General features: G+C 46.2%; 1 protein-coding gene across 3 annotated transcripts in view; it reads left to right on the forward strand.

Moving 5' to 3' along the window:
- Nucleotides 1–15,706, forward strand: part of CFAP46 (cilia and flagella associated protein 46) — a 2,698,259-nt gene that overhangs the window by 2,493,454 nt on the left and 189,099 nt on the right. For 2 of the 3 annotated variants that reach the window (XM_069611407.1, XM_069611408.1), the window contains one exon: nucleotides 2,827–2,883. The exons of the other annotated variant lie outside the window; for it this stretch is intronic. In XM_069611407.1, coding sequence (XP_069467508.1) covers nucleotides 2,827–2,883 — 57 coding nt within the window. The remainder of the gene's footprint in view (nucleotides 1–2,826; nucleotides 2,884–15,706) is intronic. 3 annotated transcript variants of the gene reach the window in all.

A 15,706-nucleotide genomic window follows, 5' to 3' on the forward strand; every position in this document is an offset into this window, starting at 1 on the left:
GAGTATCTAGGGCCTGTAGAAGGCTAGAGACCCAAGAGAGCTGTAACTTAGCTTACAGTGCCCTCTTGTGTCGTGTTGCACTAAAGCTGCGACACGATAAAAGAAACTACGGGAAACAGCGTTCCCCGGTACTGACTGTCTTAAGGGCATGTCAGTTTCCCCGTAAGAAAGGAGCGAAAGCCCAGAGAAGTGCGGCAGAAGGCTGTACTTCTCTGTCAAAGTCAAGAACAAGGTGAAAAACAACAGCAAAAAGTTTAGGGGTTGCCACATGGAAGGAAAATTACTTACAATTACGAAATCTTTCCTAACACTTGCTAACCGCCAACAGTTTGCACAAATGGATTTTTCCAGATCACCAACCCTACACATCACCTGTGGAGTCCCGCAAGGATCCACCCTGTCCCCCATGATCTTAAACCTTAACATGGAACCGCTCGGAACCCTCCTCCCGCCACACAAAATCCACATCCACCAATACGCAGATGACACACGGATCTACCTTAAGATATCGTCCATCGGAGACTTCCACAGGCTCAAGGCCTGCTGTGCATTGATTCAGTCCTGCATGTCCAGTGCTTACCTGAAGCTCAACCCCTCCAAGATCGAATTCCAATTGCTGACCAAGAACACCAAACACCCTTTCATCCAGACATAGCTCTCTGCTATGAACCTTGAGGGCTTCACACCCCAGCTGGCCATCTGTGACATGTCCCTTGTTTTTAAGATCGACAGACACCTCATTTTCAAACACCACATAGCAAGGAAGACACAAACCGCTTGGTACCAACTTTTTCTCCTATGGAAAATCAAGCCTTGGTCCTCTACCATCTGGATAGTGGCAGTGCTGTTTTTGTAAGGCCTTCTGATGACTTCCCTGGCACCCCTAAGATGTGTCCTGCATGCTGCAGCAAGACTCATTAAAGGGCTCTGAAAATTTGACTGCATCACCCCGACCATCATCAAACTGCACTTGCTCCCTCTGCAAGCCTGTATCATCTTCAAACCTGTTGCATCATCTACAAGACTGTCACTCTGAATTCCCCAAGCTCAGCATCTGCAGAAGCCTGCGATCCACCAGAAGTAAGGAAATGTGCAGACTTGAACTTCAACGGTGCAGGAAGGAAAGAGCCAGAAGACAGGCCGTCTCTGGCTATGCTCCAAGAACCTGGAACCTCCTCTCAGTCAAAATCAGTCTAGCACCATCACTTCTACAGTTCAGGAAAGAGGTCTAGACCATCCTCTTCAATGAATGGCTCCTCCCTAACACATAGGGCCACACACCCTGCACTCCCCACCCCACTTGAGACATCTGTGATCTGCTCCCCACTGCCCCCCTGATTGCTTGTAGATCTCTTGCAGCCAATTGCCCCCTCTGACCCCCATTAGCTCCCTGCTCCCTTTTTCTCTGCTTCCCTCACTGTGTTCATCCCCCTATGATCGTAAAAGCACGCTGTTGCTTCCAAAAGCTAAGTCCACTCTCAATAAGTAACCACATAATAATGTAATAATTATAATAACAAGGTAGGTGGCACCATAACACCCCCAGTGGGGCGTACTTGACCTGATACTCATTTGCCTACATGTTCATTAAGTATACTCCTTGTGAAAGACAGTTCATGTGATTTGAGGTTTTTACACCAGAATATATTAAGGCAATAATGTAATTACACTTCTTATCACAGACTAAACATTTCCGGAACCAATTGAGTTAAATAGCCAGTTGGGAAAGTAAATTAACCGCAGTGCCATAGTAATGGCTTGCCAGTGAGTAATTAGATAAAAGGTGTCTTTCTAATGTATTGGTACACTGGCACTGCCCAGAGATTCTGCACGTAAATCTTAAAACCAATCATCGTACATACAGTCTGGAAATGACTCTATTTACCTACCTGTGCAAGCCTGGTCAGCATCATGTGAACAATAAGGTGGGGGGAAAACCTCTTACACTGGTATCTGCTTGACATCTCTGCTTGGATCTCTGGGAGGATGTCCAGAGTGGTACGAATGTTGTCGTGCCTGCAGAAGGCATTTCTCTCTATATTGAGAATCACTGCTCTCTGTTCAGGATTATTTCCTCAGGATATGCAGGAGCGAGGGCACAGTTTTCCAATTATGTGGCCATCTTGAGCATGACTCGCAAGCACCCCATTGGAGCAGTGTTGTTTTATGTCCTGTGCAAGGTCATAAAACTATCCAAACACATTCTGCCGTCTCTGACCGCAGGGACACACTTCCCCTTAAACAGAAAGTGTCTCTTTGCTCTATTCAAGGAGGGCTCTCTCACCTGAGTAGGGGATTTGCTGCACTTGGCCTGCAGGACCTCACAAGTGTTTTGGGTAGGGGCATATGTATCAGGAATGGGCTTCCCTACTTGGTCCGTGGATTGTTGGTGTTGTAGACCCCTAAGACTGGAATTAGTTGCAACACTGTGATTGGCCCCTGCCATGTGATTGGTGCCATGGTGGGTGGCCATCCTCTCCATACCACCCCATGGTTCAGCCCATTGGCTCAGTGTGGCACTCATCCACTTGAGTCACCAACTTGCTGGTCCCCAGAGGGAGGCAGGAGTCTCCATCACAGTATTTACAGCTAATTTAAATACGACTTTTGTATTCCTGCCTGAGCACTTGTCCATGTCCCAAATGTTTATATGGTGTGTTGACCATGCAGATAATCCAATAATGAGTTGTTACCACCCAAATGTCCTCTTATATGTTGAATTGAAACATATTTGCGTTTGAAGTCATTTCCATTCTGTTATTGATAGTTACATAATGCAGCATTTTGATTATAACCTTCGAAACTATGTTTTGTTTTAATTTTCAGATAAAAAACAGACACCTCAAGCAAAGGGAGGTGTAGGTCACAGTGGAGAAAAAAAGGGCAAGTAATCCAAATGATTATCTTGTAGCAGTTATAGTAGAGCAAAACTGTAGAGTGGTGTTTAATATTTTAAGTAGGTTTCTCTCATTGATGTGCTCAAACATATTGTTCATTTGAAAGAAAATCATTTTTATTGGATAATTCTTCCTTTGCAAATACACGTTTTGCTATGTTGAAACTTCAGAGCCTTTTCACGCTCAACATGGCAGAGAATGTCAAATATTCTAAGTAATTCAGCCAGCACGTCAGGTAACATCAGATGGAAATGCCAACTTTCTTGTGTGTATATTACATGGCTTACGGTAGCGGCCTTGTAGTTATGGTTAAGTTGCTCAACCCATAGGAAGAGCACTTTTTGGGTGGAGTATAACTTTGCCCCCCTCAATGAATCCGCACAAATCTTTGCATAAAAAGTATATGGACCTGTCAGATTGAGTCTGCAAAGTTTTGTAAGGTGTTATGCAGATATGGGGTCCGGAGTTATAGGGGAGGCCCAAAATGTCTGGTTTTTCCCGTAGACGCAATGCAAAAGAGATTTTGCTCACGCCTACAGCCCAAACCGCTGGATGGATTTTCAACAGATTTGCACCAGGAGCAGCAGCATGGTCCCGACAGCGTGGTTTTGCTAAATTTGGTGTAAATCCATCTAGTTGTTTTTTTTTTAAACTGCCAAAAAGTAGGTAAAATAAATTAGTGATATCTGGGGTCAGTCTGCGGATTCACTTCACTGTTAGGTCAGCAGACGGGCCTCGGATTGGCCCAGGGGACGACGTGATGTCCGTGGCCATTGGACGTGCCCACTGATTGGATGGTGAAAAGCGTGAGGTGGGTCATATTTCTGGAAACGCTGCCATGTTGAATCCACAAACACTGGCCGGTGACCGTGGATAGCGCGCTGGGGGAAAAGTCTGGAAAACACAATTTGGGTTATTTGGTGGTGGAAAGAGGGGCTGAGAAGGGTGAGAAGAGTGGAATAGAGATGATATGGGGCTGTTTTTCAAAGTGAAAAAAGTGGATGTGGGTGCCGATTGCTACACGGGCATCGCGGTAGTCTGCAGACTGCGCTGTGAACGAGTAGCTTGGAAAAGACATTTGGTGTTATTTGATGGCTGAAAGAGGGCACAGAAATGGTAGGGGAGTGGAATGAAGGTGATATGGAGCTGCTTTTATAGTTCTAAGAATGGTTTGGAAATACTGCTGAGTCCGCGGTCTATTTTGCAGTCCGCGGACATCATTTTGATTGCAGGGAGTTTAGGGTGAGTTTTATTATTTGACTGTGTATTGTATGTAGTTCTTATATGGTTAATTGTCTTTTGATGGTTGTGGCAGTGGCCAGATTCTGGGGGGCATGGCCACAGGCCATTCCCCTCAACAATATGTCTATTGGCCAACCACCCTCCTCTTTCCTCCTTCTCCTCCTTCACCCTTTTCACACCTGAAGAAGTCACCGGAGTAGTCTGCTCCATAAACGTCTCTTCCAAACAGGGTTCCCCTTGCTCATCCAGAACATTCAAGGACAACATTGTCTCTCTTGCCCCTGGTCTCGCTGATCTCTGCAACCACTCCTTTGCCACTGGTTCTTTCCCCTCCGCCCTCAAGCACTCGCTTGTGAGCCCCTCCTTAAAAACCTGTCAGCAGACCCTACCTTTCCAGCCAACTACTGCCCTACCTCCCTACCTCCCTCACCCCCTTCCTGGGGAAACTGAAAGAGAAGTTGGACCTGCCCCAACCCAACTCTCACACTGAACTTGTTGGTGGTCTCCACGACCATCAATCTGGATTAAGAGCATCCAGAGGCACGGAAACTGCTCTTTGTAACACCGCTGAAGAACTGTTTGCATTCCTAGATTCCAATTCCCCAGCTGTCCTCACCCTTCATGATCTCTCCTCTACCTTTGACACGGTCACCCACTCCATCCTCATACAAAAACTCCATGACACCCTTGCTATCTCGGAACGGGCACTGAACTGGCTGACCTCCTTCCTAACTAACTGCTCCTCCCAAGTCATCCTGGGCACCTTCTCCTCTCCTACTTCCTCCTCCACCCATGGTGTCCCCCAGGGTTCTATCCTCTTGCATTGGCTATTTACCATCTACCTTACTCAGCTGGCACCCATCATCTCCTCCTTTTCCCCCAACTTCCAGTGTTATACTGGCGACACACAACTCTTCTTTAAACGTCCTGCTGACCCTCTTGCACCTTCCATCATCCCTGACTGCCTATCTTCCATCCAGGCCTGGTGCCCTTTCAATGATCTCTTCCTCAATGCCAGCAAAAGGGAGATCCTTCCCATTGGGACCCCCTGCTCCCAACTTCTTCCCTTCACTCTGGCCTTCCTCCATGGGCTCTCCCCCTGCTCCTTTTACTGAAGCCAGACAACTTAGAGTTATCTTCAACTCCTCTCTCTCCTTCCTCCCTCACACTCAGGACATTGCCAATAAGTCCCACTTTTAGCTCTTCCTTCTCAAAGGAATTCTACCTTTTCTCACCTTCCCCCAGAAGTTCAATGTTTCCCGAGCCCTGGTTCTCACTAGCCTTAACTATTGCAATAGCCTCCTCCTGAATCTACCTTCTTCCACTCTGCGACCCTCCCCAGCTAATCCAGAATATGACAGCAAGACTTATACTTGGCCTCAAGCCCAGGGACCGCATCTCTCCTGGCCTAAAAAGTCTTCACTGGCTCCTGGTTGCTTCAAGGATTACATTAAAATCCCTCTGTATAATCCACGAGGCTGTCTGGGGCCAGGGACCACACTCTCTGCAACTCTCTCTCTTACTAAATAATCCCCCTCTAAACCTCTGCTCTTGTCTGGCGTTTCGCTAAACAGAGGGCTGGAGGTCGATTGATTTCCTCAGCTGGCTCCCTTCTTTGGACAAGCCTCCCCTCCGTCTTCATCTTGAGCAGTACTTTCTTAAATTCCCAGAAGCTCCTCAAGGCTTTCCTCTTTACCTCCTCCTTCCCTCCTCTCTCCTTTGCTAATCTCCAGTTGCTTGATTGGTGTCCAGGGCCCTTATGCATCCTCAGGGCCTTGACCTCCCACACCGAATCGCCCCCAGCTTCTGTCCATTCTCCGCACTTACCTCGGCACCCCCTCCACCTTGGAGGCTTGCACTTACCATACATTGCACTTCACCTGTTGCTCGCACATGAGCACCCCAGCACCTATCCCATTCCCCCTCCCTTCTGCACTTGTACATTCTGAACACTCACAAGGCATAGTAGGTTTGTCTCCCCTCCTTGCCCCACTGTATTCTATATTTTAATTTTTTATGAATTGTAATGTTTCTCATGCCCCTGTCCCCTCCTTGTTGCACTGTGGGTGCTTTGAAACAGAATGTGCTTACTGTATAAGCACCTAACAAGCGAACAATAAATACATATATATGTGTATAGTAATTATAGGTAATGTAGTGGGAGTACAAAGTGTTTGTAATATGGTGGAATTATGTAATTGAGCGGTATATGGTACTTATGCTTATACAATTGTGGATACTGCTTATAGAATATGTATTTAATTATACTTGGTATGGTTACTTATTTTAATAGCGTTATGAATCTGGAATCTCTGGTTTGTTTTCTGTGGGAAAAAACAGAACAATTTCTTAAGCAGGATAGTTTACAAGCTTTAGTTGTATGCAATTTTACACGTACATTTTCTTTTTTAGACCCTCATAAACAGTACATTCTAAGTACCATGTTTGATACAACATTAGTGTATGACACATTAAATAATCATTGAGTCATTGGGGAAAAAAATCTGATTAAAATTATGTAAGTGTAAGAGTGATAGTATGTTTGTTTGAAGTATGTTGTGATTAAGGGAATGCTTAAAATGGTTCAATATCTGTTGGCGTATTCTAACTACATTAGAAGTTAGATTATATTTTGTTGTATAAGAATTTAAGTGTTTTGCAATGCAGGGTATTTTTTAAGTAGTTAGTTTCCTGTTGGCTTATTCTAACTGTTAATTGTGCTACAGTTTATTGACCAATTTTGGGTTGAACGAATATTAAGTAGGCATTTTTTTAATTTTCTGCTAAACTATGTTTTGGAGTAACGTAGGTATCGTTACATTCAAACCAACCACTTCTTTTTTGGACATATGAAGTGTAGTGCTCTGATGTGGTTGTGGCACCAGTGTAGTATATTATACCTACTGTTGTGAAGGTTTTCTTTCCAAGAGATACCTGGCTGTGTGTGAAACCTGTAAGTTTACAGTTATTTTTGGTACCATCTGCATTCGTTTGACATATTGGCTATGTGAGTTCATTTGTATGGTGGAACGATTGTCTGAATTGAAAAAAGTGCATAATATGCCATGATTGGCATTCTGCAGAAGCTGGTGAAATGCAATTGATTCAGAATGTGCTATGGATGCATATACAAATCGTTAATTAGGGATGTGCATTTGTGAAACATGGTTGCAGAGAGTGCATGCATGTTTTCACATTTATGAAATTTGGACGATTTGATTTATAGGGATGTTTGTGGTTTACAGTACTTGTACTAAGTACATTAGGAATTCTTGTGGATCTTCCTGTGCTTAATGGGACATTTTTCAGTTCCTGGACAGTAGTCCAATTCTCTTGCCTTATACCTGAGGCACTGTAAGTGTTATTAGGATTATTTGTGGCATTTCTATGACGGACGAACATTTGCAAACACAACTGGTCTGAGCCTTGTAAGTAAATGTTGTGAACAATTGGTGGCAATTGAAAAAGAAGATTCATTGTTACATTAGCATAACAATTTACTCCAGTTGTGTTGCTAAGAGAGTTCTGTTTGTGGATCGGTTGATGGGCCTGCAGAATTTTCTGGGGAAGAGACATTTGTGTCTTTGTTTTCTGATGGACTTGTAGTTGGCTTTGTACTACACAGTTTTGTGGTTGTATTTTTTGATGCCGAAGGAGATGGTCATTGTTTCTTTAGCTGTATTGTTGGGAGATCTGTTATAGATTCTCTTTGTATTAGTTGTCTTTTTAAAGGTTTCTTTTTTGGAGGTACAGGGTAGGTATCTAGATGGGGGGTGTATAGTGCCCATAGTCTGTTGTATTCCAGGATGCAAGGAATGTAACTTTGCCTTTGTTCGCATCAAAGTTAACTAGGAATTGGGAGAACCTGAGGGTGTCTCCCTATCTGTTCCCTGGGCATCTGTCATCCAGGTGGCCAGGACATGGCCATTGCTTTTGGATGGGGGTCCTTGGGGAGTGGGAGTGGGACACCCATAGGTGAGACTCGGTAAGCCCCTTCATTAAACACCTTTTCCCCATCCTACCACGTAGGATATTCCAAAACACTGCCCCTCTTTTCCAACAAGAACACTTTCGCACAACAAGAAAAACAATGGACTAACGCCAGAGCGGTTTACCTGATATGTCCCAATACAAGGGTCAGGCAAAGTCAGGCAATTGATCAGAATCACACACAATTGACAGCCCTTTCCCTTCCTCACAGGGTTAAAAGGTGGATCATGAGAGCACACTGCAAGCAAGGCAGAACACACAATGTGAGAGCTAACTCAGCACGGCAGTTCAAGAGGAGGAGAAAGATGGCACAAGTCGAGAGGATACCAAGGGGAGAAGTGACCTTGACCTTATCGACAGAGACCCGTGAAGCCTCAGGAGAAGGAATCGTAAGACCGTGAACAATAGCCAGCATGTGTTGCAGCAGATGTCAACAGTATCCAGACGCCTTCTCCGCTGACAGCCAAGCCAGGGAGAGACACATGGCCCAATGGTACCGGCCTTCACTCTACAGACAAGAAAGTAAAGCAGTTCATCACAGCCAGTGAGTCGAGGGGAGAACCAATAAAGAAACCGAACTGTTGAACGAAAGTAGCAAGTGGCTAATTGAACTTTGAATAAGAAAAGAACTGCTGATATAAGAAAAGGGAAAAGCCAGCATAGCAGAATCAAACACCACGTGGGTCTTCACTCGAGAAACGCTAGGCGATTACCCTGCTATTTAAATACAGTAACCAGAAGGCCTTAGGAAAAGGCAGAAGGGGGTCAAAGTGGTCATACAGGGGTCTTGTCAAATCCTCCGTACAATCAAAAGTCTTTGACCGACAGATGATTGGGAAACTAAGGGAAACAAATCCTGCCTGGTAAAACTAATACACAAACAGTGCATTGTAAAGGTTGGTAAGAGTGAACCCGGCGGAGGGGTGCCAACAAGAAGACACAAAAATCTGAAGTGCCATTAAACATTGTGTTGACAGGAGTGAACCCGGTGGAAGAAAGTCCACAGTGAATTGTTTGAAAAGACATTAAGACTTGTGAGTGTAAATACGGCATCAACGGCCGATTACGGCTTGTCGGTCGCGCACACCACACCATTGCGGAAACGGTATCACCGCTGGCACGGAAACTCCCACGGACACAGGTGCAACGTGAAACACAGCAGTGGAGTATCCATCTCCGCCGCCACGGATACGGAAATACCGGTTCCGGAAACACTGTGATCATGAAAACCGGAAAGAGAGCAACGGCCATTACTTAAACCACAATCCACTGCAATCCTCTGAGACCACAGGGCACATCACCTCTGGGAACAGCCAAAATCCACTAATATGATGCCATCTCACATCCCGGCCACCAGACAGCGGAAACAACGCTTCAGCGAGCCAGAGCTGATGGTGCTTGTTGAGCACTTTGTGGAACATGCCCCCATGCTCTTCAGCACTGACCAGAGGCGTAACACCAGGCAGTGGCAGAAGGAGGTCTGGGCGGAAGCAGCACGAAAGCACAGTGCCATCTGGGTGACCGTGCGCAAGGTCAAAGATTGCCACAAAAGGTGGGATGATCTACGGCTGCGAGTACGCAACCTGATTGCAGAACACCGCCAGCACAGGCACAGGCGGAGGGCCTGCATCGCCACTGAGGCTACAGTCATGGGAGGAGAAGTGGAGCAGTGTCCTGCACCTCAAAGGTATACAGGGCGTAGGTGATGCAGAGGCCGGAGTCATCCCAACTGGCAATGCTAGTAAGTACACAGAGATGAAACCCATGAGTGTGAATGCCCCCCCCAGCCAGGGAAGGAGTAACCCAACGCATCCACCAATGACCCATTCCCCCCAGCCAGTGCAGGAGTTACCCAACGCATCCACCAATGACCCATTCCCCCCCTCCCAGCCAGGGCAGGAGTGGCCAACACATCCACTAATGACCCATCTCCCACCCCAGCCAGGGCAGTAGTGACCCAATGCATCCACCAATGACCCAGACCACAACCAACACGCACATGAGACATGCCCCCTGCACATGCAGACAGCGCGTGACTTGAGTACAAGCTGAGACACACACACCTGAGTGCATCACCCGTCAAATGTGTGTACATGCAAGTGGACAGAGATTGAGTAGTGCGTTGCATGTGATGGACCCATTCACATCAAACCACACAACTAACAGCATGCCCTCTATTCCCCCACAGGTACATCAACCGACAGTGACACAGCGCAACAGGCTACGCTACGTCCTCTCGCACTTGCCCGACATCACCATCTGGCGCAGGATGCCACTGCCAGCACCTCTGGTACACAGCCACCGGCACTCCCAACATTGGGCACGGATGCCCCCATCTCCACAGATACCCCAGTGCTGCCTGTTGCCACAGACGTAACACCTGCTTCCATGTTGGCCGCAGAAAGCAGTGCCCGTCCTGTTGCCAGGGAGGAGGAGGAGGAATCAAGCGGCAACAGTGCACCGGTTGTACTATCAGACGATGCACAACAGGAGCAGGATGACATGTGTGACATCAGTCCCCTAACTAACCTGGTGTTCAGCCCCTCAGGAATCCACAGCCCAATGCGTTCACCCACACCCTCGATGGCCGAAATGAGCTCATACCTCCAGCGCATAGAGGAACACCCGGCCAGCCTCACACAGCTGGTTGAAAAACAATTGGAGGAGGCTAGGCAGCTGCGCGAAGAGGCAAGGTTGCAGCGCGAGGAGGCAAGGATGCAGCGCAAGGCTGCAGAGGGAGAGTACTGCCACCTCTGTGTGACGGCTGTCGAGGGCAATAGGCCGATTTGCCACTACAAACGTGACCCTGTCACAGCATGTGAGGGAGGGGAATAACATCATGTTCTCCATTGCGGAGTCAATGTTGGTGGCGCAGCAGGCATATTTTGGCAATGTGCCAACTGTTACAACACCAGTTGAATCCACAAGCACCACCCCCACGAGCTCTGTTGCGAGTAGCCCACGGAGGCGCTCAAGCCGGCTGGGCGGACCCTCTGGGAAAGACACATCCGCACACAAGCGTGGCCGTAAATAGTGGTATGATCATCTGGCTGTCGCCCGCACATTTAGGATGGGTTGGATGTATGGGGGTGGGTATGTTGGGGAGGTGGGGGAGGCCCGTAATAGGGTTAGTTGCTTGGGGCCTGGTTGGGGGTAGGTACGTTGGGGAGGTGGGCAGGCATGGGTGTACATCTTTCCCTTCCAATTCACCTTCATCCCTGTATAGTTGAGAATAAAGTATTGTTGAAAATGACATGACGAGTGGAAATCCTTGATTCAATGTGTATATACTATCCTCTGTATCTTCTACTGTGTAACTAGTTCTGGCTGTATCTTTTAAACGTGTAACTGAACAGTCTCATGCCTATATTGTAGAAATTGCCCCTTCACAATTGTCTGTATATAATGTATGATACTGTACAGCAATGTATAGCAATGTAACCTAAGCTGAACAACCCTCTTGATGCCTATTGCGCCCTGATACCCCTGTGTCTGGCGCGCATTACAAATATTAAAAATTACAAATTACAAATTCAATCCATTTAATGACATACAACATAAGATATTGCCATGATGTGCATGTAGAGTCTCTCAGAAAAAATTGTGAATGAGTGCTGCCCGTGCATGTTGTCTGCCCTGGGCACCCCTGCCAGGGAGTGCACCCATCCCATTCCTATCGTCGCCGTCATCATCATCATCATCCTCTGTGTCGGGGGGCAGAGGAACGTTCCTGCACATGCACATATTGTGCAACATGGCACATACAAGCACTATTTTACCGGTCTTTATTGGGCTGTACAGCAATGATCCATCTGATCGGCTGTGGAACCTGGCCTTGATTAATCCAAATGGCCTCTCTATCATGCCACGTGTGCGAGTGTGTGCCCTGTTGTAGGCCTCCTCATGCTTGTTGTGTGAGTGCATATTCTGCATCACCTACATGGGATTTGAAGCAAGGGTACATGTTATTGTTTGTGGTTTCCATGTCTGAATCAGATGCAGTAAAATCATGTTTGGTTCGTGAATTGGTCATATGGGGCATCCTATGACCAGACTTGTAGGACAATACCATTCCAGGGCCATTGGTGATCACATTGGTGCTTTGATATTGGGCAATGGCTCAATGCGCACAGGTAGATGCCCATGGGTTCATGTGTGGTTGGTGAGTATGGCATTGTGCAGTGATGTCCACACATGGTGCAGTCAGTCAATGGTCACTGTGAATTTGTGGTCAATTCACAATGCCGTGTAGGCACACATCATGTGCACAGGAGCTTTGGGCGGGTGTGGGACTCTCTTCCTCATGTCAGCCTTGCTTGTGCTGCAACAACATGTCTAGGGTGTGCATCTCCGTTGGCAGGGTGGGCACGTGCAAACTGTGGCAATTTGGTATGTATAGCAATACGATGTATGGGGTGTGGTGACTGTCCGTGCCATTGGCCAGGGGTCATGCATTGGCAGTTGTACTTACCTAATAGGCATGTGCTTTGTCCTGCATAGTGTTCCATGTAGCTGGCAATGTCGAATTCCGCAGGACCATCGAGTCATGTGTTGACCCCGGAAAACGTGCACAACAATGGGTTATCACTTGTCCAGCGTCAAATACCATCTGGCTATTCAGTGAGTGGTATTGTTCCCTATTGGGGTACACCATCTCCATTGCACGTGGGACTGTCAGCTCTATGTGGGTGCAGTCTAATGCACCGATGCAATTTGGCATGCCAGCAATGGCATGGAAGGCCAACTTGGTGGCAATGACCTGGCCAGGGGTACGGGGAGGGCGATGTGTTGTGACCCATGGCGCAGCAGAGCATCTAGGACTAGGTCAAGGATTCTGGAGAGACAGGATTGTGACAGCCCGTGCAGCTCACTGACAGTGTGCTGATATGTTCCAGTTCCAAGGAAATGCAGTACCGAGACCACCTTCAGCAGGGGGGGGGGATTGTAGTCCGGATGCCGATGCGGCTGCTGATGTCCTCCTCGATCATGGTGAGGATGGACATGATTGTTGGACGGGCAAGCGGTATAATGTGTGTATCTGCCCTGGGGTCAGGTTCCGGGGTGGGCCCTGATGCGGGGTAGTGAAGGCTGCATGCGGGGCCATGCCGGCTGCACATTTGGGTTCGGTATGGGTACAGGGTTTGAAATTTGCCGCCTGTGCCTCCTCTGCCCCACTGCTGCCACAATGTGCAGTGCTGCCTGTAAGTTCAATAGCCCAAATGCTGCTACTGCGGCTGCCTGCATGGTTGTGTTTGGAGGTGGACTGGGTATGGGATATGGCCCTTTTGTAGACTCCCAGTGGCCTGATTCAGTTCACCTACCACTTTTTAATGCCATCTACGTGGTTCTGGTGGTACCGCCATGATGTTCACAGGGTTTTCCGCCATTTATTTGGCAGTGTTTCCGTGTCTGTGCTACTCGTAATTTGCACAGTGTTACGCATTGCCGGTAACTGGTGGTGCATCAGTATATCGACGCGTTGTTTCTGCCAATGCAGATTCCGGGTGCGTTGTCACTGTGGGACTGGCTCCGAGGTGATGGTGTTTCCAGGATCACAGGTCTGAATTTGCCGGTTCGGTAAACGGTGCCGGTACGGATTTACCGGCACCGTTGATTCCAGACCGATGAACTCGTAATGAGGCCCAATGTGTTCAGATTTGCCATATAAGGCTGTACCTGTCAAACGGTCTGCAGCTTTGTAGGTCCCGCATTCTCTATGCGAGAGCATTTTTATAGCAACGCTGTACAATTTTTGTGATAGTGTTTTGTCAGAAGATATGTCATCCCAGAGGTCTTTCATTTCTGTTTTCTCAGCTTTGGTGAGATAGGCTGTGACATATCTTGCAATTGCAGTGGAACTGTCTGCAATGTACTGCATGTCTATGTTTACATTCCACAAGAGGGCAATAATTGCATTGTAATCATTGATGTACTTGGATGCTTAGTCCCTTTTAATGTTGTATGTATTTTTACAGGATTTGCCTTTCACGCTGTGTCTAACAAAAGACATCAAGCTATTTACTTGTCGTTTTTTGCAAACTGGTCTAGGGAAGCCAAAGTGACATTTGGTATAGTATTTGCCTTTGTTTTTATATCTACTTCAGCGGTATTTGCCACATTTATGTTTTTGGATGCATAAGATTTGTGTATGTAGGTCATGATCTGTGGTTTCTGAAGGGATGTCACAGGTAATGTGTTTTTCAATAAACTGTAAAACAGTGGTGTCACTATCATGGCCAAATCTAGGAGCATCTTTTATCCACAAAGGCATGTATATGTGTGGTGCGCCTCTGGATTGTTATTCCTTTCTCCAAAAGAAGTGTTGCACTTCTCTGAGCAGAGTGGTAGGTTTATTGCAGATAAAGTGCAACATAGCAATGAAGCGATGGTGAAAGTACCTTGATACATTGACAGGGTCAAGAGAACAGAGTTCTCCTGGTGTTTTTCTGCCTATGCTCTCTTTATTCTGGTTTGCAGTGCATAAGAAGTCTTGCAAGTCATCCCATGCGTACGCTGCACAACTACAAACCATGTGGGTGGGCATAGGTTCCTTAGCATACAACATATGTCAGAACCAGTATTCTTTTGTACCATGTTTGCCAAGAGATTTGTGATACTTGACTGCAAAACGTCATCCTTGTCTTTTATCTTTTGAAGCAGTTGGCTAGTGGAAATGTTTAAAAAGTTAAACCCTGTTTTTAATGTGTGTGTGCAACTCCATATCATAGAGTTTATAGTTCACTTTTGAAGAGGAGGTGGAAAATGTATTTGACATTTTGTCTGAATCTGGGTTCTTCGGAATACATTCTTAGAGTGATATTCTGATGCACTAATTTGTGTGGACCTTTCATCATGTCTTCCTCCTTTTCCTGTAGGAAAGAGTAGAGAAAAAGAACGTGCTTCTACACTTTTTTCCCACGTGCTCATTGGGGATCCTTTGGCTTGATGCAATTGATAAATTTCTAATGCATCATCAATAGTGTCTTTAGAGTGTAGTGGGTGAATTGTATACTGGTCTAAAATGTTGGCTGCACTAATAGAATCTACATGTTCAAATCGGCCAGTTGTTGGTGAATCTTGAATCATTTTGGGGGTTTCTCTTAAGTTTTACTCTATGTTTATATATTTGTAGTATTCATTGTTTTCTTTTCGATATTGTAGGGCGTGTCTAACATTGTTTAAGTTGACTAGTTGTTGCCACATTTTTTTGTCTTTTGTTGGTACACCATTAACTAGTACAATCAAAGGTTGATCTATTGGTCGTTGTAGTTCTAGAGTTTTTACATTTTCTTTGTGAGATCTAATGGAAATATACTACTTTGCCACAGATGCCCTTTAGTAACTCGGATGGAGATAATTTGGCTGATTTCGGTTGAAGGTGAATTATAGCTTGAAATGGATGTACTGTTTGGATTATAATGCTCTCATACAAATTAAGTTGTTGCAGAGCTTCCGGAAGTGAGAATATTATTAGTGATAGCACGTGATGGAAAGTGGCTATTGTCAAGCTTTGTTTTGCAGTACGTGCAAACTCTTGAGGGGTCAGTTATTTTTTATTTAGTTTCTGCTGTTAGTTA

Source organism: Ambystoma mexicanum, chromosome 8 (assembly GCF_040938575.1).
Source record: "Ambystoma mexicanum isolate Mex_15411 chromosome 8, UKY_AmexF1_1, whole genome shotgun sequence".
NCBI classification, from domain to species: domain Eukaryota; kingdom Metazoa; phylum Chordata; class Amphibia; order Caudata; family Ambystomatidae; genus Ambystoma; species Ambystoma mexicanum.